Source organism: Vanessa tameamea, chromosome 18 (genome assembly GCF_037043105.1).
Source record: "Vanessa tameamea isolate UH-Manoa-2023 chromosome 18, ilVanTame1 primary haplotype, whole genome shotgun sequence".
In the NCBI taxonomy this organism is placed as follows: domain Eukaryota; kingdom Metazoa; phylum Arthropoda; class Insecta; order Lepidoptera; family Nymphalidae; genus Vanessa; species Vanessa tameamea.
The window spans coordinates 1,887,381-1,912,903 of NC_087326.1; the positions used below are offsets into that span (position 1 = coordinate 1,887,381).

At 35.0% G+C, this 25,523-nt stretch overlaps 2 protein-coding genes across 4 annotated transcripts in view; one reads left to right on the forward strand and one right to left on the reverse strand.

The window, feature by feature from the left end:
- Positions 1-173: 173 nt before the first annotated feature.
- Positions 174-5,880, forward strand: LOC113401016 (L-dopachrome tautomerase yellow-f2-like). Its single transcript, XM_026640723.2, has 8 exons — positions 174-459; positions 1,279-1,482; positions 2,576-2,697; positions 3,018-3,247; positions 3,576-3,684; positions 4,373-4,453; positions 4,959-5,069; positions 5,686-5,880. The coding sequence occupies exons 1-8, from the start codon at positions 237-239 to the stop codon at positions 5,878-5,880; spliced, it is 1,275 nt and encodes a 424-aa protein (XP_026496508.2). The 5' UTR covers positions 174-236.
- Positions 5,881-6,407: 527 nt separating this feature from the next.
- Positions 6,408-25,523, reverse strand: part of LOC113400992 (oxysterol-binding protein-related protein 9) — an 86,472-nt gene continuing 67,356 nt past the window's right edge. For 2 of the 3 annotated variants that reach the window (XM_026640689.2, XM_026640687.2), the window contains 8 exons: positions 13,486-13,589; positions 10,224-10,330; positions 10,004-10,089; positions 9,441-9,621; positions 8,864-9,123; positions 8,301-8,523; positions 7,915-8,142; positions 6,408-7,597 (listed from right to left, as the gene is read on the reverse strand). In XM_026640689.2, coding sequence (XP_026496474.1) covers positions 7,487-7,597; positions 7,915-8,142; positions 8,301-8,523; positions 8,864-9,123; positions 9,441-9,621; positions 10,004-10,089; positions 10,224-10,330; positions 13,486-13,589 — 1,300 coding nt within the window. In that variant the 3' untranslated portion in view covers positions 6,408-7,486. The remainder of the gene's footprint in view (positions 7,598-7,914; positions 8,143-8,300; positions 8,524-8,863; positions 9,124-9,440; positions 9,622-10,003; positions 10,090-10,223; positions 10,331-13,485; positions 13,590-25,523) is intronic. The other variant, XM_026640688.2, reaches the window with a different exon arrangement.

Here is a 25,523-nt window from a genome sequence, read left to right on the forward strand (position 1 = left end):
CACAATTTTTTTTATATTTTGTTTGGTTAATTTTGTGCAGTAAATAGATTATATACAATTTTTTAAACCTTCTAGTAACACTAAAAAATAAATGTCAAATGTAAACGAAATTGTAATGTTGGTGTACTGTACTAGTCCGCGTAAATTAAATCATAAAACATAACATGTTGCTCTTTTCATCCATCTAATGGTCTATCAACACTTAAATTTTCAGTAAACAAACACAATAACAAATAATGAAAGCTGCTGTTATATTGTCAGTATTTTTATCTGTTTTTCACAATACACAAAGTTTGTTACCTCCTAGATTTCAATGGAAAATCTTAGACTATGCATGGGAGGGGCATGCCCGAGAAGCCGCATTAGCTTCAGGCGCTTATATTCCTGAGAATAATATGCCTACAGGAATAACAAGATGGAAAAATAAATTGTTCATTACGGTACCTCGATGGAAAAAAGGTTTGAGTTTTTTATAGTTAAGAGTTTATATTACTTTAAAACAATTCTTTAAAAACCGTATTTACACCTACTTCTCTTTCGCTGTCCGTATGTCTTGTACGCGTTTATGAACGAAGGGTCAATAATAAAACAAATAATTTTCAAATGATTGTCACATCAATGCAGGCAGTTTCTACGTTACAATCATAAAAAATATGATTGTGAGTGTGACAAAGTAGGTTAATTAAAAAAAATATGCGTTAGCAGTACTGTGCAGTATGCACGTGATAGAAGTGAAGCTTCTTAAAATGTATCTCTCTCTTTCTCTCTACGTCATATCTTTCTTCCCTCTTGCGTAATATAAGATGCCTTGATGCATCCTTTAAATTTTAGTCTTGAGACTGTAAATACATTAACAGCCTATAAATTTCCCACTGCTGAGCTAAGGTCTCCTCTCCTTTTGAGGAGAAGGTTTGGAGCATATTCCACCACGCTGCTCCAATGCGGGTTGGTGAATACACATGTGGCAGAATTTCGTTGAAATTAGACACATGCAGGTTTCCTCAGGATGTTTTCCATCACCGCCGACCACGAGATGAATTATAAACATAAATAAGCACATGAAAATTCAGTGGTGTTTGCTTGGGTTTGAACCCGTAATCATCGGTTAAGATGCACGCGTTCTAACCACTGGGCCTTCTCGGCTCTCAAATTTAAAGGATGCATCAAGCTACTTGGTAAGAATTGATTCTCGTCCTATCGATTTTATCGCAGCCAAAGAATTTTCACTTCAAAGCTCAATGACACAATTAGTATATGTTTCGATTTGAATAATTTTAGGAGTACCATCATCCCTGAACTACATTTACGTAAATGGAAGTCAAAACCAGCCGTTGAACCCTTACCCAAGTTGGAGCGAAGCGTTTGTATCAGATAAAAGTTGCTGCATAAGTTCTAATAGTACTGTCGTGTCCACTTTTCGCATTCACGTGGATAAATGTGATCGATTGTGGGTAGTTGATAATGGCGTCGCTGATATGACAAGTTAGAATTTCTTTGATTTGTAAAACATAAATAGGTTATATTTCACTGACAAGTATATTTCCAGTGCCGAGCTCGTTAGCCGTTTTTCGAGATACTGGATTCAAACCCGGGTCGGACCAGTATGATATCATTGGCATTTTCTGTTAAGAAAACCCAGTAGAGAGTATTCCGGACTGTAATTTGGAAGTTAGTGTTTACACTCCCGAGCCTCAGTGAGCGCGTAAAGCGATTGGTTCTGAGTCTGAACCCCCCCCACTTGCGTTTGTTCACACATAAAATGCTTGTTACTTTCGTGCGTGTGTGCAGCTGAGGATGTTTTAATTTGGCTCACTACGATAATTTTTTCGATGTATACTAATTTATTCAGATAACTGTTTTATGTCATCACGTTTTAATTTTCAATCAAGTTAAGTACTGAAGACAGTTATAAGAATACTAAAACCCCCTTCCCTTTAAACTTAAGGGGAAGATCTATAAGACCATGGTCAGACCTGCTGTTCTATATGGATCAGAGTGTTGGGCTATAAAAGGGATGACTGAAAGACAATTGCATGTGGCGGAGATGAGAATGCTTAAAGGAATGTGTGGTGTTACGCGAATGGATAGAGTAAGGAATGAGTACATAAGAGGAAGTTTGAGAGTGGCACCGGTAACCGAGAAGCTATCTCGAAACCGGCTGTCTTGGTATGGGCATGTTATGCGGAGGAATGAGGACCATGTTGTGAGAAAGGTTTTGAGAATGGATGTAGTTGATTTAATGGATTAATTGAATTCATGGAGTAATTGATATAGAGGCAGGGGATGACCAAAGAAACGATGGATGGATTGTGTGGAAGACGATATGGTTAAAAAGAATGTTACTTGTGAGATGACGTCCGACAGAGAAGTATGGAAGAAGAAGACCCCAAGTAAAATTGGGATAAGGGCAGGAGGATGATGATGTTCCTTATAGGGTGTAAACATCCGGCTTAGAACGATTGATTAAAAAACTTAATAATTTTACGAAACTCCATTCCTAAGGGGGTAAAACGGATTTTGTAAATTTGTGTTTTATAATTTTCGGCTAGTATTAATATATATTTTTCTTATTTAGAGGCGTTGAAACAAATAACTGCGCCAGCCATTGTCGTGTTTGATTTAAATAATAACAGACTGATACACCGCTATGTGTTGGAAGAGGACGTTTTAAGAGATTCGTCGGTTTTAACGAGTATTGTAAGTATTGATCAGAAATGCCACCGTAAGCAAAATTATATTTTACTACACAGTAATATTTATATATTATTTTTTTGTAGTATACTACTGCGTTATATAATAAAATATTTTGTAATAGTAAAAAGTATATACCTATTCATAATATTACGTATAAGTTAAATATTTTGGAGTGTTTTTAAGTTGATTAATATTGTGATATCCCTGTATGGTTAAAATGCACGCGTTCTAACCACTGGGCCATCTCGGCTCAGTTCAGTTGCCTGCGATGTATATATTATTTTTTAAAAGTATTGGAATAAATGATTATTATTTCCACCCAGGTTGTCGATATTATTGGCAAGGGTTGTGACAATACTTACGCGTATATCCCCGATATGGGTTCCAATGCGTTAATAGTGTACAGTTTGGGAGGAAACGAAGCGTGGCGGGTGGAAAATCATTACTTTCATTTCGACCCCCACTCGGGCGTGTATAACGTGGGCGGGGTTAAGTTCTACTGGAGTGATGGAGTATCTTCAGCGGTTTTGGTACCATCGAAGAAAACTTCTAGGTAAATAATGGATCTGTTACGAAGTACCCCCTCGTCCACCATTACATTACATGGAATGTCATTTGTTAATGATATGAAGGGGGACAAAATATTCGAATCAGTTGAACTGCTGCCCTGGCTCGGCTTAGTTACCGACAACATTGTTACTTTTAACTGATTATTTTATTCCACGAATATAACAATTCGAAAGAGGAAATAACAGAAAATGACATGAAAAGCAATTCAAATTTTACTTTATATTTTTCTATGTATAATTACTAATTATGTATATTATATTTATAGTTTTTATAATTGAACAGGTGTTGTATAAAGTGTTAATTGTTTAAAGTTACCGAGACTTGTATTTTCATCCTACGTCGAGTACAAAACAATTTCGTATGTCAACGAGGCTGTTGAGAGATGAAAGCTACGGCGCTGAGAACAGCTTTGGAGTCCAAGTGAGTTGGAGACATTACGAGCAAGGACAACTTTTTTTTCAAGGTTTTATTTCCTAGGTGTAGCTTATGTCATACGTTGGAGTCCAAGGTTGCTCCGTAATGAATTTCATGAAATTCGGTTCAATTCGGCCACAGAGCCAGAGTTCCTTTCGCATTTATAACATTAGTATTGACGAATATATTGTTGAACAATGAGAATGAAATGGTTGGTTCTGAGCCGAAACTCCTTCGGGACGTATCAGGTTTGCTGTGCCTTCGGATAACGAGCTGCGTCTACACCAGCGATTTACACTTGTCCTTACACAAACAAATACCGACAGATGTTCGATATGTTTATAGTAGATAGAATTGTTAACTGACGCCAAAAAAAGGGAATTCGTCTGTAATTGTATTGTAAACGATTTGAAAAAATATTTTTTCGTATCTCACATAAATATGAATACGGTTTTTTCTTTGTTGAAGTTTTCTATTATTAATCGTTAAATTGTAAAAAAATCATGTGCAAGTTTTCCTCTCTTACTGCAATATTAGTTTGTGGGTTTGAATATTTTAACTAAATCACGATCGATATATTGGACATGTTTCGTTTTAAGTTTGGGAATGACATTAGGTTTTATAATTCAATAAAATGTTTCTGAATGAGATATATATGTATTTTAATTCAACTGTTAGTTGTAATGTTTTCCAGGTGTTGGGCGACAGAGGGCCCATGTCTCAAGCGACGGCTTGCGACTACGACCATTCTCACAATGTTATATTTTATACTCAGGTAATTATTATTTAGATAACATAAAATCCCACACCATTACAACTTGCTTATTTGGTAAAAATAGTACTTTATATATCTGATACTTCCATTTATATATTTACGTGGTGGTAGGGCTTTGCACAAGTCTGTTTGGGTAAGTACCACACACGCATCAGATATTCTACCGCCAAACAGAAATACTTAGCATTGTGTCCTGGTTTGAAGATTGAAACCAAGAACAAGAGTTATGGTTAGTTCCAAAGGTCGCTGGCACGTTGGCGATTTCAGGAATGGTTAATATTTCTTACAGCTCCAATGTCTAAGGGCGGTGGTTACCACTTACTCTCAGGGGCCTCATTTGCCCTTCCACTATTATTAATAATTTGCCCCGCTTGGCATTAATATAAATATACAAATACTTCGAATTTTGAAAATAGAATCATTCGTCAGAAATGTTTGACTAAACCATAGACAACCGTTGCTCTGGAATTCAACTTCGAATTTATTATTAATTTGTATGTAATAGTTGAGCAGGAACGGCGTGAGTTGTTGGAACTTGGACAGACAGATGACCGTAGGCAACGTTCCACTCGTTACAAGTGATTGTACGATATTGGAATTTCCGAGCGATGTCAAGGTACTTACTTATTTTGAGACGTTCAATATTTGTTTGTAAAAAACTCATGTATTTTATACGCTTCGTGTTTCGTTAATCCTCCTGCCCTTATCCTAATTTTATTTGAGGTCGGCACGGTATCTCTTCTTCCTTACCAATCTGTCTGACGTCATCTCACAAGTCACATTATTTCCAGCCATAACGTTTTTTACACAATCCATCCATCGTTTCTTTGGTCGTCCCTTTCCTCTATATCCATCCGCGTCCATGCTCAAGATCTTTCATTAATATAAATAAAATTTGATTAGCATATCTTATAACGATACCCTGATTCGATACTGCTTAGCAAGATATATTTTCTGGTCGTGATAAACCAGTTTATAAGTCCGTGGCCTAGTGCTAAAAAGGCCAATAAACATAACAGGCGTCGGTTGGTATATATATATATTTATTTTTTTGGCAAATGGTATAGTCTAAGAGCCAGTGTTGCATGGGAATAGTGAACCTCCATTTCCCCAACGGTAGGGGAAGCACCTGGCATTAATATGGAATTTGCTACTAAACTGTAAGTCAGCGCAACACTGGCTCTCAGTCTAGTAGAGTGTGTGAAATTCTCACAGTTAATTTTCAATTTTAGATTGACAAAGATTCTAATCTATGGATTCTAAGTAATAGACAATCGCGTTTCCTCTATGGCTCTATGGATTTTAATCAAATTAACTTTAGAGTATTAACTGCTCCGGTGGGGAAGATTATAAAAGGCACAGCATGTGAAAGGCCATCTACAGTGGAGAAAGCTCTGAGTTTCATTATAAGACCAAAATCTCAATAAATATAAAAATCGGTACGGACAAAATATATACAGTTAACGTCCATTGGAACTGTTAAGTAAAAACATACTTTTGTATCGAACTATGTATTAATAAACAAACTAAAAACCTGATGTTGTTCTTTATTTTTGTGTGATATCTACTTCTCCTCGTAAAATTGTTTACGAAGCCAAATTGATACAAGCATTGTCTTCCTACCTACCGAACAAACGGCTACGAGTACGTAGTTTGGTAAATTTATGAAAATTACTTGTAATTTAAAAAAAAACGTAAACGCCATTCAGATACTTCTACTATCCGTAAACATAACGAATCGTTTTTTTTAATACAAAAACCAGGCTTCGTTCATTATGATCACTAATGGTGGCGTGGTGCTCGCGTTAACCTCGCATTATATTCATTTATGAATTTAAAAATAATATAGGTGACTTTTTGTCTGTCTATGTAAAGGTTAAAATATGCCAAGTCGAAGTTTTTGGTATGAATTTCACAAGGTGGAATAAAATGTTTTTTTATAATTAAAAACACGTTAAATAATTTAAATTTTTATTTAAATATACAACATGGTATCTATAGCTATTTAATTTAATTAAATAAGTCTATGTGATCGGATATAATTATATTCTTTTAAATGTCGTCACGTCTTTTTAAACTCAATTCGTTCACAATGTCAGTCTTTTCTATGGGAACGCGTCTCGAATAAAACGTTTGATTTGAAAATTTATATTTTAAAGAAGTTTTTATCGAACTATTAATTTCACATGGCAACATTGAAAATCGATGCCGTTCTTATATATATATTTTTTAAATATATCATTATAATCTGTGAGATATATACAATAACACAACGTTTTCTTTCCATCTTTCATTCGTTCTTGTCTTTCTACGTAATCATTTGCGTGTTTAGATACTTAGTAAAATTATCTCTATTAAAAATAAATTACGTACGTTTTCGTACAGATAAAAAAATTTTTTAATTATGGAACGAAGAATATAAAAAAAATAATATATAATAGGTAATTATATAAAAGCGCCTAAAATAATTTTTCGACATAAAACTCGAATCGTAAATAAACACGCAAAAGCGATTTCATTCGTTCGGATTGCTAATATTACTTAGTTACAAAGCAAAAAAGATCTTTATTAGGTATAAATATTTACAATTATTGCTCAAATCAATTATTATAGGCCATTAGTGAAAAATGCGGAATATTCGATTTTAATAATAAAATGTAAACTGTTCACGAAAATGTATTAATATTATATACCTTATTGATATAAGATTTATTTCTAAATATTTTTTAGGCTTGAAATACATTCGTCTCTGTGTTGCCAGTTGATGAAATACAAAGTCGTCATCGCAAACGTGTCGTTTTAAAAATTTGATTGATTTTACAGAAATTACACGTCAATCACCACTTCTTTTAATTTTTCACAATTTCACACTTCACTTCATTTCGATTCACATTTTCACTAAGCGATAAACGTTGGTACGTAACGAAAATTTATATTTATCTAGTTTTGCTAAATTCCATAAACTGTGACGCAGAAATTTCTACCTTAATAGTATTTTATTTAAGTCCATAATTAGGAGGAGAGTAGAGTCCATTATCTGGCTTCGTTCTCCGGCGCTTTGCGTTCCGGCGACTTCGATCGTTCCGTCCGTTTGCTCAGCGGCTCGTTGTATTCCCAGCCTTCCTCACCTTTCGGGCTGAATAACTGAAACATAATACTGACCATCAAATACGGACAACCTTCTACTTTATACACTATTATAATTCTATTACGGAGTAAATCTTAATGTTTTTGTGCTTCTTCGTGTTATAGATATTACTTACAGATAATACACATAAAATAATTAAACAGTTAATTAGTTTTAATTCGATTTAAGCCCGATAAAGAAGTTCAATGCTGCAACGTTTTTGATAGACTACAATAAAATGCAAATTCGACTACGATCGATGAATAAATGATGCCCAATTATTAGAGAATAATCGAATTCCAGCCCAACTTGACACGTAAAACTGTCAGCGCACCTGCGTGATCCACTTGTCGCCGGCGTCGGCGCGGCGCTTGGCGGCGTCGCGCTGCGCCTGCTCGAGGCGGCGCTTGGCGGCCGTGGCGCAGTCCGTGTCGGCGGCGCGCAGCGCGGCGGTCACGTGGCGCCACACGCGCCGCGACTCGCCGCCCGCCTGGCGCGACACGGGCGCCACGCGCTTGCGCCGCGCCTTCATGTTCGTCACGTCGAACAGCACCTCGCTGCGCTGCGGGCGGACACTAGGGTTCAAACGTATACGCAGTAGCCGGACGGTAACGGGGCTGCTGGGCCTCTCCTCTTCATTCCGCGCATTTTTAGATATGATAATACGTGTTTATAGGTTCCAAATGTACATAACCATCGATACTAATAGCATCATCTCACCCCGCTCTCAGTCCATCTCCCCTCCATCCTCGTGTTCCACTCTCCCTGTGCGGTGTAGTAAGGCTTCTTTTCGGTGCCGGCGAACACTTCGCACGTCACGCGATGTTTCTTACCACCGTAGAAGGGTTTCGTGAGGAACTCGATGTTCGCCTTGTGGCCTGTTTGCTGACATTCGATTACCACCGATCCGCCGAGTTCTATCCACGGAACCGTTAATATTGATCTGAAATATTGAATTACGTATCGTCAAATATGTTCCTATACAAATAATGAGCTTGTTTTCAGCGATAATTTTGAAGATGAATACACTTGAGCAATAATTTTTTTTCCTAAAATTTCATTGTCTTTTTACTGTTTTGATTCGTAAAATGTATATTCTAGTTTTCTGGACAATTTTCGATATATCACGTAGAAGATATAATTAACGAAGACGCAGTATTAAAAGTGAGAGCTAAAGATTGGTATAGTTAGTGACTAACGTACATTTGTCGCAAGGAGGCTAGAGGTTCAAGCAAGTTTAAAAATAGTCTGTGTTTAAAGGCTTTGACGAACACGATACTAACCTTCCGTAACCATTCGGGAAGGTAAGAGTATATTCTTCCTCGAGGTCAAGCAATGTCACCAACCCCCTGCCGATGTTGTGGACGCCTATGGAAAGTCCAAGGAACTTGCTCTTAGTCCACACCCAGGCGTCGAACTGTATGCGTTTGTTCACATGCTCCGCGTAGAATGCTGATATGGGGGGATGGTGAGATACTTGTTCAGCCACGAAGGAAAGTTGATCCGGCGAACACCACGGAACGGGACCGTCGCCTACTTCTTGCTGAAAATAAAAAAGAATAACTCATAATTTACAGGAGAAACCCATACTTAAAAGGCTTTTGGGCTATTTTTTACCACAAATTAACGAATTATTGGTTATTAATTGACATGCTGCAATAAAAATAATGCTTTCTTCATTCAATTCAATTTTTTTTTATAAAATATAACCTCGCTTAGTAGACTGAGTGTACTCACAAATAACGATGGTCATAATACCAATATTATAAATATCAATACTCGCATTATAGTGTTACCAACTTATAAATTTTTTGCATGCGTCGAATGCATCGACAAACCAGTAAGGTATAGAACAGTTACCTTTGCGGGGTTGTTTTCTACGGATTCTCCGTCGAGATCCCAGTGACAGCGGAATATTTCACCTAATATAGGGTTGTAGGGCTTCTTCGCTACTTGCGACTTACGACCCGCGTGGTAGGAGCTGAGGTACCATCGAACAACTTGAACCATTCTGTCACGGGGTGTTGGCATGTCTACTATCCTGAAATATACAAAAACATGTGTTTTATTCTATAGGTACTAAATCCATTTAATTGGAACATTGTGGTTACATTAGAGTTTACATTATTGATATTAATATGGTCGTATGGGTGGTTAGGTACTTCTTAAAGATTTAGTCATAGTAAATTTCCTTTCAACATAGACGGAAGGACAAGGGACAGATTTCATTACCGGTGTATCGACTTGAACGCTTACTATAGTTGGTCGATTTGTTGAAAATAAAATTATACTTAATTCAAATTAGTATTGAATGTAAAATTACTATGGCTCAGAATATAGATTATTCCGAGAAAAAAATCTGAGAAAATTTATAATTTATTTTTCAAAAGACATTTGTTTGGCATAAAAATAACGTAACTCACTTAACAAACTGATCGGGATGGGCGAACGAATCCGCGTACATTTCGAGTAGCGATCGCCTTTCCAGGATGAACGTTGGAAGCACAACCTGCGATATACGAAGAGAAATCAGTAAATTATATGGAAAGAAATCTCCTGGGGCTGTAGATAGTGTGGGGGTCCCTTGGGGATCTATTCTTAGGAATAATTTGTATATTGCATTTTACTTTACGTATTCCTTACCTTAGTAAGGTCCATGCCGATTTTGACTTGTGATAGCAAATGCGTGACAACGGACCCATGGTTCTCCATAGATCCAAGGTCACTGTCTGAGTCATCTTCGTATAGAGCTAGAATAGAAAAGACGTTCTCTTGAAAAATATATAAAATTAGAAATAATTACTTGATATCGGTACGATTAATTATTAAAATGAATTCTTAAATTCTTTTCAAACAATTTTGAAAGATAAAAACATAATTATTCACAAGATCTGCCTATTCTTAACATTCCTTTGTTCCAATGTAAATTTCTTGTTTCAAGCTAAGTCTACTTGGATGAAGTTTAACGAAAAGGATCAGATCGACACGCTAAGTTCGAAATTGGGTTAAGTAAGCTGCAGCGCTATGCCGTAAGAACACACTTCGCATCCGGTATCTCACTCTGAACATCTTTCAAACACACTTACGCAGATACGCTAGTATGTTGCGTGTATTTTTTATATGTTATAATTATCACGATCGAACGCATATCATTTTTTTGCTTCGCTATACATACATACGAGAACTTTATTTCTTTGTCCGTAGATATTTGCACCTGTGCCTTTTAAAAATTCCTTTATGCAAAAAAAAAAAAAGTAATCTTGATTGAACAAGCCGAGATGGCCCAGTGGTTAGAACGCGTGCATCTTAACCGATGATTTCGGGTTCAAACCCAGGCAGGCACCACTGAATTTTCATGTGCTTAATTTGTGTTTATAATTCATCTCGTGCTCGGCGGTGAAGGAAAACATCGTGAGGAAACCTGCATGTGTCTAATTTCAACGAAATTCTGCCACATGTGTATTCCACCAACCCGCATTGGAGCAGCGTGGTGGAATATGCTCCATACCTTCTCCTCAACGGGAGAGGAGGCCTTAGCCCAGCAGTGGGAAATTTACAGGCTGATTATGTATGTTATTATGATTTATTAATCCTTATTATACTCGTACAAAGTCGGGATGGACAACTAGGGTTTTTATATAACATTTAATCTAGGCTAATAGTATTGGTGGCTTTTGCACGCCGAGTGATGCCACTTCCAAAATCCATTAAGGGAATGGATGTTCACATAATACGTGCAACTAAAGCTTGAAATAACGATTACACTAAGCTTGATAAACTGCTAACAGAAAAGAAACCATAATTGGTAACCAATTTTTCTTATTTTTAACAGTTCCGTAATACAAAATTAATGAAATGGAATCAATGGACCTCGACCGTTTACCATGAGATTTGCTGAATCATTTAGAGCTTTTCTTTTGAAATGTTATTTACAGTGTTCTGGTGATAGCTCTAGGATACTATTCTTTTTTATTATGGTTTGACAGTTCATCATGAGAATATTCGGACCGCAACAACGTCCCCAAATCACTCATCTGTATTACGGAAATCAACGTTCTGGTAGAAACGTTTTGCGTGCACTTCAAGAAACATATGCTGTGTACCACCGATATTCCGATACCGTTATTGACAACACCATCCGCAAATTTGAGTCTCAGTATACGTTTTTGGATGGTACGCAACCGAAGAGACACAAAGCGCCTTTAAGAAAAGAAGATGCTTTATGAGCAATCATATAAACAATTGGTGAGCACAACATTTCTTGTTTTGAACCTGTCGACTGACCACCTAGATCTTTCAGGTCGTTATAAAGAATACGCCATCAAATATCATTTTAAGTGTACTGCACAGACTTTAAAAAGGGTCTAAACGAATCACCCGTTATTTATATTTTATTACGGAGAAGATTTATACCGTTCATTTAATTTTATCTCAACGCTAGCTGGCGCTGAAGAAGATAAATTTCTATACTGTTCAACTTATCTGACAGTTATTTATATATATGTAAAGAAAAAAATGTATTTTTCTTTAATTTGAATTCCGCGCATCAACCGTCATCGAACGCGCAGTGACATGACAACTAAATATTGTTAGCCATGAAAAATATTATCAATCTCGTAATTGTAAAAAGTAAAGTATAAAGTATCTTGTGATTTAGGAACAGACATTGTTAATAAATAAACATTAAATGTCGTTTCTCTTTTTACAGGTATGTAAATATTATTTTTGTAAAAATTCGTAGGTAAATACAAACTTTTATTTTATTCTTTCTTATTGTAAAATTAAACAAATAAATCTCTTTTTACAGAGAAACTCAATTGTGTTTCATTAACTGTGTCGTCCTAATAAAAAGAATACTAGAAAAAATCTTATATATATACATATATATGTGTATAGGGAAGTATGGAAGAAGAAGACATGCTACGCCGACCACAATTAATTTCGATAAGGGCAGGAGGATTATGATGATATAGAGATAACACAAGTGTCGGCTTTTATTAGAATAATATAAAAGCTTAACAAGAAACTAAATTCATACTGTGAAAAGAATTGATTATTTTTTGTTTTTCGTGGTCGATTTTACCGTACGATATTTTATATTTAATTAGCTTCAAAATCATCACATCTTCCCCTGACGTGACGACGTAGAAGACATTTTTTTTTATATCCATCTCAAATTTGGTATAACTTTGATCGATAAAAAATTGAACAAATTTAGTTTGTAAACAAACTGAATCGTTAACTAAAAACGAAACGGCTCGCTGGAGATATTATCCGATCACAGGAATAGCTTTATTCCTGTCACGTGACGCGTGTTTAATGAAGTGAGCATGAGTCCCAATTCACGGAATAGATTGTCATTCCGGTACAATGTAGAAAGCGTTCATATGCCATTATGTGGCGTGATATTTTAACTTCTTTCAACTCTCGTAACCTCTGTCTTAAATTCACTTAAACTCCTGACTTTTAATTTTAATAATAATAACTCATAACGAGGTCTCCGAAACTATAGAGCCGATTGACTTGAAATTTAGCATAGTTACTCCTTTCAACTTAAACTTTAAGGTAGGGGTTGTAAGTGACTTAGTAGAATTTTACGCGTACGAAGTCGGGACGGACAACTAGTAGCACATACTACGGCTACACTTGGTATACCGTGCGTAGTGACATCGTTGTGTTTGAACCACATTCTTGGTGAATTCGTCCATGCAAACTGATGATACGTATGAAGAGTTTAATATGAATATTAGCCTCCAAAGCTCATATGATAATGTTGATGTCAGGGCCTTCTATTGTTATCAATGACGGATGCCAAGGTGACTACTTACTATCACGTGATCCATGCGGCACTCGATCGTGTTATTCCACGAAAAGAAGGTAATGAATGAGTGGTAATGAATCTCACCGTCATAGTCAATCTCACCGTCCCTCGTCCGCGGCAGGTCGACGGCGGCGGGCGGCGTCGCTTCCTGCTCGGACGCGCCCTCCGCCCCGCAAGTGCGGCTCGCACTGCAACAATATAACATTTATTAGGACATATAGTAACAGTTTTCAGAGGTCAATAATATTCATAGGTTAGATATTTATTTATTTAAAAAAGAAACTTAATTGAGATCTGAAATACGTTTTCCACCTTAACAAAAACGGACGAGTTCTGATAAATATATCATAATGATACCACTGTGATAGCAACACAAAGAGAAACCTAAGTGCATTTAAAATGAGGATAGGTTTTATTTCGAGTGAGTTAGCCAATATAACTGCAGGCACAAGAGACAACATCTCAGTCACCAAGGATGATAGCGCATTGGCGATGTAAAAATTAAGAAAGGTTAAAATTTGGTATGGGATTGATGTTTAATAGTAGCGTGGTGGAATAAGCAGCGTGGTGGAATAAGCAGCGTGGCTCGAAACCCTCTCCGTAAAGGGAGAGGAGGCCTTAGCCCATCAGTGGGAAATTTACAGGTTGTTAATGCTAATGTCTAATATATCATATCCATGTCTTAATGTCTAGTGGTGACCAATTATCTACCTAAGATATGAAAAAAAAAATATATTAAAAACCTCGTACAATATACATAAAATATAGACAAGAAGATAAAGTTGAATAATATAGAACGTTGGCTTGAAAATCAATAAGAACGAAGACTGTATACATGTTCTGCGATTTGCGAAGGCGATGACGAAATGGATCGAACGGTGAAGCACAGGATTAACACAGGGTGGATGAAATGGCGGCAGGTTACGGGAACAATTTGTGATCCCCGTATTCCCCTTAAACTTAAGGGCAGTTCTATAAGACCATGGTCAGACCTGCTGTTCTATATGGATCAGAGTGTTGGGCTATAAAAGGGATGACTGAAAGACAATTGCATGTGGCGGAGATGAGAATGCTGAGAGGAGTGTGTGGTGTTACGCGAAGGGATAGAGATAAGAGGAAGTTTGAAAGTGGCACCGGTAACCGAGAAGCTATCTGGAAACCGGCTGTCTTGGTATGGGCATGTTATGCGGAGGAATGAGGACCATGTTGTGAGAAAGGTTTTGAGAATGGATGTAGATTGATAGATAGGCAGCGGACGACCAAAGAAACGATGGATGGATTGTGTGAAAGACGATATGGTTAGACAGAATGTTACTTGTGAGATGACGTCTGACAGACAAGTATGGAAGAAGAAGACATGCTGCGCCGACCCCAAGTAAAATTGGGATAAGGGCAGGAGGATCATAATGATGATGATGATGATAGACAAGAAGATACAGTGCGTTTCACCTGGGTTGGAAGTTCACGGGGTTGGAAGTTTATAAATATCGGGCGGGTAAGCCTGCAGATGTTCTGCTAGTGTTATCATATAACAGTCTAGTTGTCATCCGCGGGTTCGCTCACGTTTTAGGGGTTTGTCGTCAGGTGCATAAAAAAATAGCCTTCAAGCTGTCGTATCAAATTTCATGAAATTCGCTTCAGTGGTTTGGCCGTGAAAGAGGAACAGACAGACAGACAGAGTTACATTAGCATTTCTAATATTTTTTTTAATAATAGAAAAATTATTTTAAAAAATAATTAAATGGTAATTAGACAATGCTACTGTACGTAAGTAAACCGATTCGTTCAACGAATACATAGCTTAATGTAACATAGTTAAGGTAAATAGTAAACGTTAAGGACTTTCATATATATTGCAAACTTAACCAATTAATTTAAGATTCCTTTAAGATTACGAAACCATGTAAACAAGTGACTCCACTGTTTAATTGGATAGCAAACGTGTAGACAAAATAGGTCGTTTGGTATGGCGTACACTAATAGGCGAACCGCAAGATATCTGAATGTATGTTAATTTGAAGTACTTAATTAGAGCGTTCACGTCACTATCATTAATTACAAGTGTTCGAGATTTCAAAGCTACGTAGTATCAATAGTTACTTCATTAATAGGAATATTTTTGTTTTTTATTGCAAGTCAGTGCCCAACTGAGAGTAAGTAGTCACCTTCGCCCATAGAGTTCACACTATCGAATTAATCAATTTAAATCTTACATTAAACAGTAATAATCCAATTTCTGAAAAGTTGATCAAAGTCAGATTAATTAATTTCTCTTTCTATCTGAGTTTTCGTTAAACGATGTTGCCGATAACGTAATAGGGTACCAATGAGAGTTCTGTACTAAATCAGATAACTTAATCTAACTTTGATCATCATTACCAAAACTGGCGTTTACATGGCATATTATTTTGTGCAAGATTATAATTATAGATGATATAAAACCTATATTGTAGTGCACATGTGTGTGCACTAGCAGAGATACGTTCGTTGTTCCAGTCAATAATATATTTGGACAATAATTTGATACGACCCACTACGACGTCTCTCCATTATTTTTAAGACGCAGGCGTGTGATACAACTTTATTCCGAACTCTTCAATACTAGTCTGAATTATTTGCCACGAAACTAACGAGACATTATAACGCAGGTAACGTTGTAAAGTTACCCTGGACTTCATCATTGTTCTAAGAACTCAATTATTGATATAAGTTAAAGAAAGAATATTTCAGTGGAGGTTTTAAACGGTGTCAGTGTCACGATAATTCATGGGAAGTGAGCACGTGTAACCTCCAGCTACACATTGCAATCTCACGGCCAAAGTCAGGGTCGTGAACGATATCGATTGATAAGGATTGAACACTAACTAACACTAATCCCTATCCATCGATAGCGTAACAGTTCTATTACTTGCTTTAAAAGGATTAGAGTTTGTGCAACGGTCTTGTTTTGCTATTCTTTATGATAAAAATAAGGATAATTGAACTAATTAATAATAACACTATTAGTAACTTTTTTTTGACGATTTTGACAGATATTCACGCCTATACATAACTACATATACACAGACAAAACAACGTTTGCCGGGCTTTGTTAGTAAGTATCTTATGAATGAAACAATTCGTAATTTAGGTTTTGTATGATTCTACGTGTTTTACGTAACTGTCTATCTTTTTAATTCCATAACTCGAATTCACAGACACGAAACATGCAGATGTTGACATTACAATGTCCAAATATTTCCTTATTAATATTTAACAGAAAAAAAACAGAAACAGAAAACTCTGACTTGGAAAGGGTTTAAAAATTTATGGAATAAAATTCGAACGATAAAACGTTGAAATTAAAATGAAAGTTATAAAGTTATTATATCATTAGCATTATTAGCAGCCTGTAAATTTCCCACTGCTGGGCTAAAGGCAACTCCCTTTGAGGAGAAGGTTTGGAGCATATTCCACCACACTGCTCCAATGCGGGTTGGCGGAATACACATGTGGCTGAATTTCGTTGAAATTAGACATATGCAGGTTTCCTCACGATGTTTCCCTTCACCGCCGAGCACGAGATGAATTATAAACACAAATTAAGCACATGAAAATTCAGTGGTGCCTGCCTGGGTTTGAACCCGAAATCATCGGTTAAGATGCACGCGTTCTAACCACTGGGCCATCTCGGCTATTATATCTCAGTTATTATATCGCAATGACGGAATTGCGTGAGGTTAGAATTAAATAGACAATGAGTGAACGAACGAACGCGATTACTCAGAAGTTGTAAAGCCATTACACGAATTAATTATAACTTTTCATAAACTATACTCGAAACAATGTTTTTTACAGTTTTAATTGTAATTTTAATTGAACTCCCAAACATTTTTAGCACGATCATTGTAACTTTGTATCTAAAGACTATTAACAATGTTTTCAAAGAATTACTATTGCTAATATTTGCTTCCCTAGTTAATTATTAAATTTGTTAGGCTTATCCGGTTAGGATAGAGTTGAGGTAGAGTAGACTTAACTATCAACACGTGAATATTATCCGAGGATTGCAGGTTCAAACCCAGCCGAACACCACTCAATTTTCAGGTGTTTAAAATACGTTTACAATTAATCTCGTGATCGGGTGTGTACATATCAAGAGAAAACCTCCATATAGCTCTGACACCTGATATGTAAACCACATTTTTAATTACAGTCGTGTGATAAACATTAAGGTTGCCTCTCTTAAGGAAAGCATGCATTCGCAGTGAATGTTTTAATTTTGTCTCTGCACATTGAGCCTTTAATTACATTAGCTCGCACACAGTCATAGCTGAACACAGCAATACCACGTAGGTCCTACACAAAGCCGTATCATCGAACAATTGTAAGATTGTTATCCTTATATTTACTTGGTGGGCAGTACTGGGTAGGTAACACCCACTCATCAGATATTCTACCGCCAAATAACAGTACTCTGTATTATTGTGTTCCGGTAAGAAACGTGAGTGAGCCAGTGTAATCACAGGCACAAGGGATATAACATCTTAGTTTCCAATGTTGGTGGCGCATAGGTGATGTAAGGAATGGTAAATATTTCTTACAGCGCCTTTGTCTATGGGCGGTGGCGACCACTTACCATCAGGTGGCCCATATGTTCGTCGGCCAACTGATGCCATAAAAAAATATATTACATCCTTCCATGTTCTTCTTATATAATAAAGCGCGGTTACGTAATCTTATACCGACCAGAGGTTGAATGACTTCTCAAACTGTTACTGAGCGGTTCCTGTTTTTTTTTTTCATGACTCACAGAGTATATATTACAGGACTCTTAATCGTATAACATTTGTCAGACAACATTGTAAATCATAAAGATTTTAAATAAACAAGTATACACGGATTGTATTAAATAAAAAAATAAAAAATGATATATAATTAATTTTCTCGTCATTTGTTTTAGTATAATAATGAAATAAAAAAAAATCAATTTATTACATTAAAGTGACAGAATCCAAGATCAAAAAGTTACATTACAGTACACTGGGAATATTTTCAAAGTCAATGTAATTTAGAACGTCAGCGGTCAATTGGCTAGTTAATCTCTATTCCCTAATAAACCGGCGACCAGACACGACCGGAAATAGTTCGCCGGATCAACGAGATTACTTGCTTTCTGAGGCACAGGACTGTTTACGATGTCTTAATAATAAGTTTTTTTTTTACTTGAAAAGGTCATTATATCATCGGCCTGACCGGGGGTTTGAAGTCAGGACTTCGAGATCTTGCAGCCTTAAAAGCTAGCAACTATAATAGAAAATATATTGAAATTTTTCAGAATTACGACTACCATGCTAAATTTAATTGCTTAACGGAAAGGAGTTAAGATACCATTTATACGATATCTGAACCGTAATTCATCTATCTTAAATAAATCTTAATAACTCATTTATGTCTCGGCGGGTTGGAACATTTCTGTAGAACACGATTGAAATATGAATTTACCAAATAGAAATTCGTTTCGTATCAGTGATTACTGATGCGAAACATTCATTTGATTTAAATTTTAATCTATGTCTATTATGTCCTGGCAACTTACTTAAAACCTTATTATATATTCAATAATATGTATATGAGCATTCTCACTGTCATATGATATAATACTTTTTAAAACACATCATCATCCTGCTCATCTCAATTTTATTTTGGGGTCGGCGCAGCATTTCTTCTTCCATACTTCTCTGTCTGACGTCATCTCATAAGTAATATACTTTCCAGCCATAACGTCTTTCACACAATCCATCTATCGTTTCTTTGGTTGTCCCCTTCCTCTATATTCATCCACATCCATGGTCAAGACCTCCCTCACAACATGGTCCTCGTTTCTCCTCATAACATGCCCATACCATGACTCTCGGTTTCCAGATAACTTCTCGGTTATCGGTACCATTATCAAACTTCCTCTTATGTACTCATTACTTTTTAAAACATGCTATCATTATATATATCAAAATAAAAATATTCTTTATTCCAGCATACTCATAAAAGCACTTTTGAATCGTCATGTTACAGTATTGAATTAAATGTCAAGTTGCCACCAATTCAGAAAGTAGATTCTAACGAGAAGAACCGGCAAGAAACTCAGCAGTTACTGATTTCAACTATTTTAATTACATAGTATGTCAGTTAAGTACAATTATATATTATAATATATCCTGCCTCAAAGGATAGAGCGAAAGAAATCAATAAAATGTCTATGTTTTTTTATCTTTTATATAATGTCGTATTGAGTAATATGCCTTATTTACCAATGTTTTTTTTTTGACAAGAGCTTTAAATTTTTTAATATGTCAAGTAAAATATAACGGTGGAATCTTATTATAGAAACGAATTTCGTGTCCCAGGAAGGATGCGAAGTCGGAAACTAGGTCTTATTAGTTTTCTTTTATTCCTCGTGTCTATACAATACGTGTCACCGTTTCTTTATAAAATATCTATATCTATATATAGATAGATAACAATTTCAGTTATAAATAAAATCTTTAAGAATAAATAATTATTATTTTGTAACAAGATTAATTAAAATGTCAATATAAAGAATACTTTTAAAGCTTCAATGAGGAAAATGACGACTAAAATATCGAAGATAATTTATTATATACTTCGATAAGTATCGTAAGGATTCAATTGACTATCTATTAGACTTTGTACGTATTACTCTTATTTAATTATCGTGATTGTTCATGTAACGGAAATATAATCATTTATTTGTTCATACAACATACGCAACATATGTGCGCTCATCAGTTTTCACGCGATTAATCTATAGGTACCAATATTACTAGTATTATAAATGCGAAAGTAACTCTGTCTGTCTGTTGCTCTTTCACTGTGAAACGGCTAAACCGAATTTGATGAAAATTATATGAAGCAAGCTTGAACTCAAAGGATAGTTATGGGCTACTTTTTATGTCTAACATCGGACGACCAACTTCGTGAGCGAAGCAGCTCGTTACAACTAGTTTGTTTTATAATACATAATTAATTCCGCACTAGGCTTTGAACGGCGTGAGAAAAGCTAGTTAAATTATGCTATACTTTTAGATACTCGCACAGGATCAGTATAAAAACCTTATTAACAGAACGCAGACATACATGAGGATTGATGTGGAGGAGGATAAACGGGTCACCTGATGGTAAGCAGTCACCATTGTTGGTACTGTAAGAATTACAAAACATTCGTCATATTACTAAGGCGCCCCCAACCTTGGGAACTAGTATGTTATGTCCCTTGAGCCTATAGTTCTATAAGCTCACTCGCCCTTCAAACCGGAACACAACAAAAACTAAGTATTTGCTGTTTGTCGGTAGATTATACGATAAATCAGACTTGCCCAAAACCTTTCCAGCAAGTAAAAGTGCTATTGTATTTTCTACCAAACTGTAACAAAAAATCATAATTCTGGTTAAAATTTCAGCAGAAGTGTTGATAATTATGTTGTTAATAAATGAGAAAGGCAGACCCATTGTTACATACTTCCAAAAAATGCAATCATACTTTCAAAAACAAATTCCATATATAAATGAAAATTCAGGTAAAAGATGTGGTTATTCCTGCGACTCGTGTAAATTTTCCCACGGCATTTTCATTTAACGCATTACTTTAAAATTTGGAACGAAAATTGAAGCGCTTGAATTTTATGAAATTCTTAACAACATATATGTATGTAAGCGCTTAAAAGCACTGCGTCTCTATTACTGCTTTGCCATTGGCTTGACTTATTTGGTAAGTACTTACTTAGAGTTTTAATTACATAAGTATAAGACATTAATTAATTATATTTTTTTAATAACTCACCGCGTAAAGACAAACGAGATTATGTGTCACATTTATTTAATTATTGCAGTTCAATCAAAGGGTATTTCAAGGAGAAGAATTTAGGCTGTATAGTACAATACTTATGCCATTTGAAAGTGAAAATTAAATTTGAAAAAAAAATTAAGCACATTTAAAATTATTAAGTTTTGTAAGCTTAGAACAAATTAAAATGTGTCTTATCTAAAAGGCCAATGCCCTTGGCCCCTACGATACGTAATAGCTCGAAGCCGTAAAGGTACCGCGAACATGGTTTTCGTTTCAAGAGCAATTCGCAGAGAAATTTGTTTAAATAAATGTTATAACATTTGTTTGTGAGTACTGTATTGCTAGGATAATGTATTAGTCATTACAATTAAATAATTATTTCTAGATGATTCTAAGAAATGATCAGCAGGCTGACTTTTTTAGGTATTTTTCTAATCTAGTTTAGGTTTGATAATTGTATTATGCTTATACGAACAAACTAACAAATTAGAATAATTTCTATTTCTTCTAAGAGTTATTTGCTGAATACATATAACACTTGAATCACAACTGATGACTGCTGGTTCGAACCCGGGCAAGCATTATTGAAATTTTATGTGCTTAACTCATCGCTAAGAAAAATAGAATAAATCGAATGAAAGTCTGCCACAAGTGCCACAACCCAAAACCTTTCTTCCAGGAGTCTTTTGACAAGCAGTGGGACTGTGATATTATTCGACCTCAGCCCGTACCCTGACAACCCACTAAACGAGACGTTAATAAACAAATAAAGTACGAAACATTCACTTGTTTTATAAATTTATCATCCGTTACATGTACATACTTTACGAGTAACTTAATTAATTTCGCTTGTAAAGGAATTTCTAATTTAAAATACAAGAGAAGTCAGAGCCATACCGAAATAACAAGGATGTCAATCTGAGCGCTTCTGATATCATAAAATGGTAAATTATTAAAACGTAAAACGAAATAAGATTTCTGTGTTAAAATGATGAAATGGCGGTTATTTTTACTAAAGGTCTAAGGTGAACATTATTTGACCTTACAAAGGTCAAACGTCCTCATTTGCAAATATAGTTTTCAGTGTGTAGAGTTTTATTTCTCCATTCAAATAAATACTATTAGATATGCCTAAAATAAACCATTTATCTGGTTTCGATAAAGATTTGTGTAGCTTGCAAATGGCATAGCATCATTATATCATACGTTTTTCTTCTTTTTATAGATCACCAATTGATTTAATGACAAGGCTTTTGAATGCCGGCCTGGGTAAGTATCCACTCTACACATTCTACTGCCAAACATCAATATTTAGTATTGTTGTGTTTCAGTTTGAACAACATTTACAAGTGAAGTTGTATATAAAATGTTTGAGTGCAAAGTAAAAATTCATTTCAAATTATCAAAGCACTTAAAACTTACATAATACATACTATATTATAACTGTTTAAAGTACTTAGTTTAATTTATTTTTATTTTATTTGGTTCTTCAACAATGTGTACACTGATTATAATAATATAATATAACAAAGTAAAATTATATTCTAAGTGTCACAATTACTTAAAGAAGAACACAGCATGCACAAAAAGAAAACAATCAACATCTTAACCTAATTTGAAAACTATTTAAATAAAATTTAAATAAATATTTAATTAAAAGGAAATAAAAGTAAAAAAAAAACTATGTAATAAAAATACAAGGATGTATCAACTCAGACATTATTTTTGCTGCCCAGTACGTTGTTTTTCATGGACGCAATGGACGTAACATTTAGATCGACACTGTTTTGATATTCATCATAAGCATTGTACATTTGTGAAAGTGGGCTATGTAGTTTAAGATTTGTGCGATGCTTTGCTTTATTAAACAAGTGTAAATTGTTTGACCTAGGTAATCTGGTGGGAACATTAAAAGTAAGCTTTTGTAATAGGTCAGAATTAATAATTAGGTCAGAATTTATAAAGGAGTTCATTAAAATTTAATATTTCACATTACGTATTTTTAAACTAAGCTTAACGCTCTCACGAGTACTTTTGACAAATCACTTTGAGAATCTGTAGATCTATTCTGTGAGAACAATCTCGAAAGTCACCGCGGAATCTCAGAAAGATGTTATATGGAAATTTGACTTTAATAATTATAAAATTTAATAGGTAAACGTGACAAAATAGCGTATCATTGTATATCGTTCAAAAGCAATTAAATTGCTGTTATCTTATACATAGATATGAAGTTACAAGCAAAACGTGGAGGACATCGAAAAGTTTCGGCAAATGATAAAAAAAAACCACAACATTCCTTTAAACCGATTCAGTATATATGTTAATAAATATTTATTAGTATTTTGTTGTAAATTATGAATGCGAGATCATCGTGTGTTTTATACGAGAAGAGAAAATGTTTTTTTTTATATTGGACAATATCACATATTCTGTAATCCCAATGTAAGTAGCTAAAGCACTTGTGTTATGGAACATCAGAAGTAACGACGGTACCACAAACAACCAGAACCAAGATAACATAGAAAACTAATGAACTTTTTTTACATCGACTCGGCCGGGAATCCAATCCGGGACCTCGGAGTGGCGTACCCATGAAAACCGGTGAACACACTACTCGACCACGGACGTCGTCAAAAATGTGTATAAATCGAAAACTTTACATTAAGAATAGCTAGAACTTCGTATAAAATAATAATAGTTTTTGATCACAGATAATCAATTTAAAGTATTTGGAGGTATATTCGTTTCCGTAAATCATATGTATAAAAAGATACGCTTTCATGTAAAAAGTAAATACGATTTATTTCAAAATCGTGGCGTGCTTATCGGTCGTCGTAGCTTTTTTATCGTCAGCTATTCGTTCAGGTGAAGACATGAAATTGTAATAAAAAACACCTATTTTTTATAAACTAAACTTATATTTCAAGATTATATCTTTTACTTATCCATTCTTAACCTATTATATTAATATATATTTTTCTGTATTTTTCAAATATTTCCAAATATAAATATTGCTATTTGTAGCGCGTGCAACCCTTCAAAGATGTTTGTATTATAAACTCATACTCAAAGTTTACTTTTTTTTTTACATTACATTAGCAGCCTGTAAATTTCCCACTGCTGGGCTAAGGCTTCTTCTCCCTTTGAGAAGAAGGTTTGGAGCATATTTCACCACGCTGCTCCAATGCGGGTTGGTGGAATACACATGTGGCAGAATTTCGTTGAAATTACACATGCAGGTTTACTCACGATGTTTTCCTTCACCGACGAGCACGAGATTAATTATAAACACAAATTAAGCACATGAAAATTCAGTGGTGCTTGCCTGGGTTTGAACCCGAAATCATCGGTTAAGATGCACGCGTTCTAACCATTGGGCCATCTCGACTCTCATTACTTCAGTTAGTAACAAAAAAAAAAACTGCTGTCTGTTACACTACTGCACAATACGTGTGCAAAATTCTAAATCACTCAAATCGGAAATGAGTTCCGTTACATTTATCGATACGTACGTATCGATACCTACTTCTATTGAAATAGGCTTATACTACAAGAGCACAGACTAAAAAAGTGTGAGCCAATCCCACACACGATCCTAGTTAAAATTGTCACAGATTAAAAAAAAACGTTAAAAAATAATAAATCAAGCAAAGCTCAATGATTTCAGTTATTAATCACAAATTTATCTCACCTTTCACTGTCGCGACGTAATGACCATCGTCTAGACGTCAAAGCTCGAATCATTTTCACTTTTAACTTTGCATCAAAAACATCACAACGTTTATTAAACTATTGTTTATATTCCACTATTTGACCACTGTATTTATTAATACGTCCTTTATATAACGAACACCGTGTTGCACGTCGCGATAGGTTTCGAAGTAAATACAATTAAACCTAAAAAAACCCTTCAAATGACGTAATAAACAAACATGACGTTATTGGAAATATGTTTGATTTATTTTTAAATTATACACACGTATACGGCCATTGTATAGTTTTGATTTCATAGAAAATGTACACTTTGTAAATAACATTTTCTTATACTATTTCGCGTTTCACTTATAATGGATATACAACATTCACAAATACAAGATTTATTAGTAATTTTTAAAATAAATACTTCATATTAAATGAAATTATATATTATTATCAGTGATTATTTGACATATATTTGTCCTTTTTTTTCTCGTCGAAATTTGTTTGCCTCCGAAATCCTAATAATTTGCTCCTTAAATAAACAGATATATTAAAATAGATTTTCTTATAAATAATA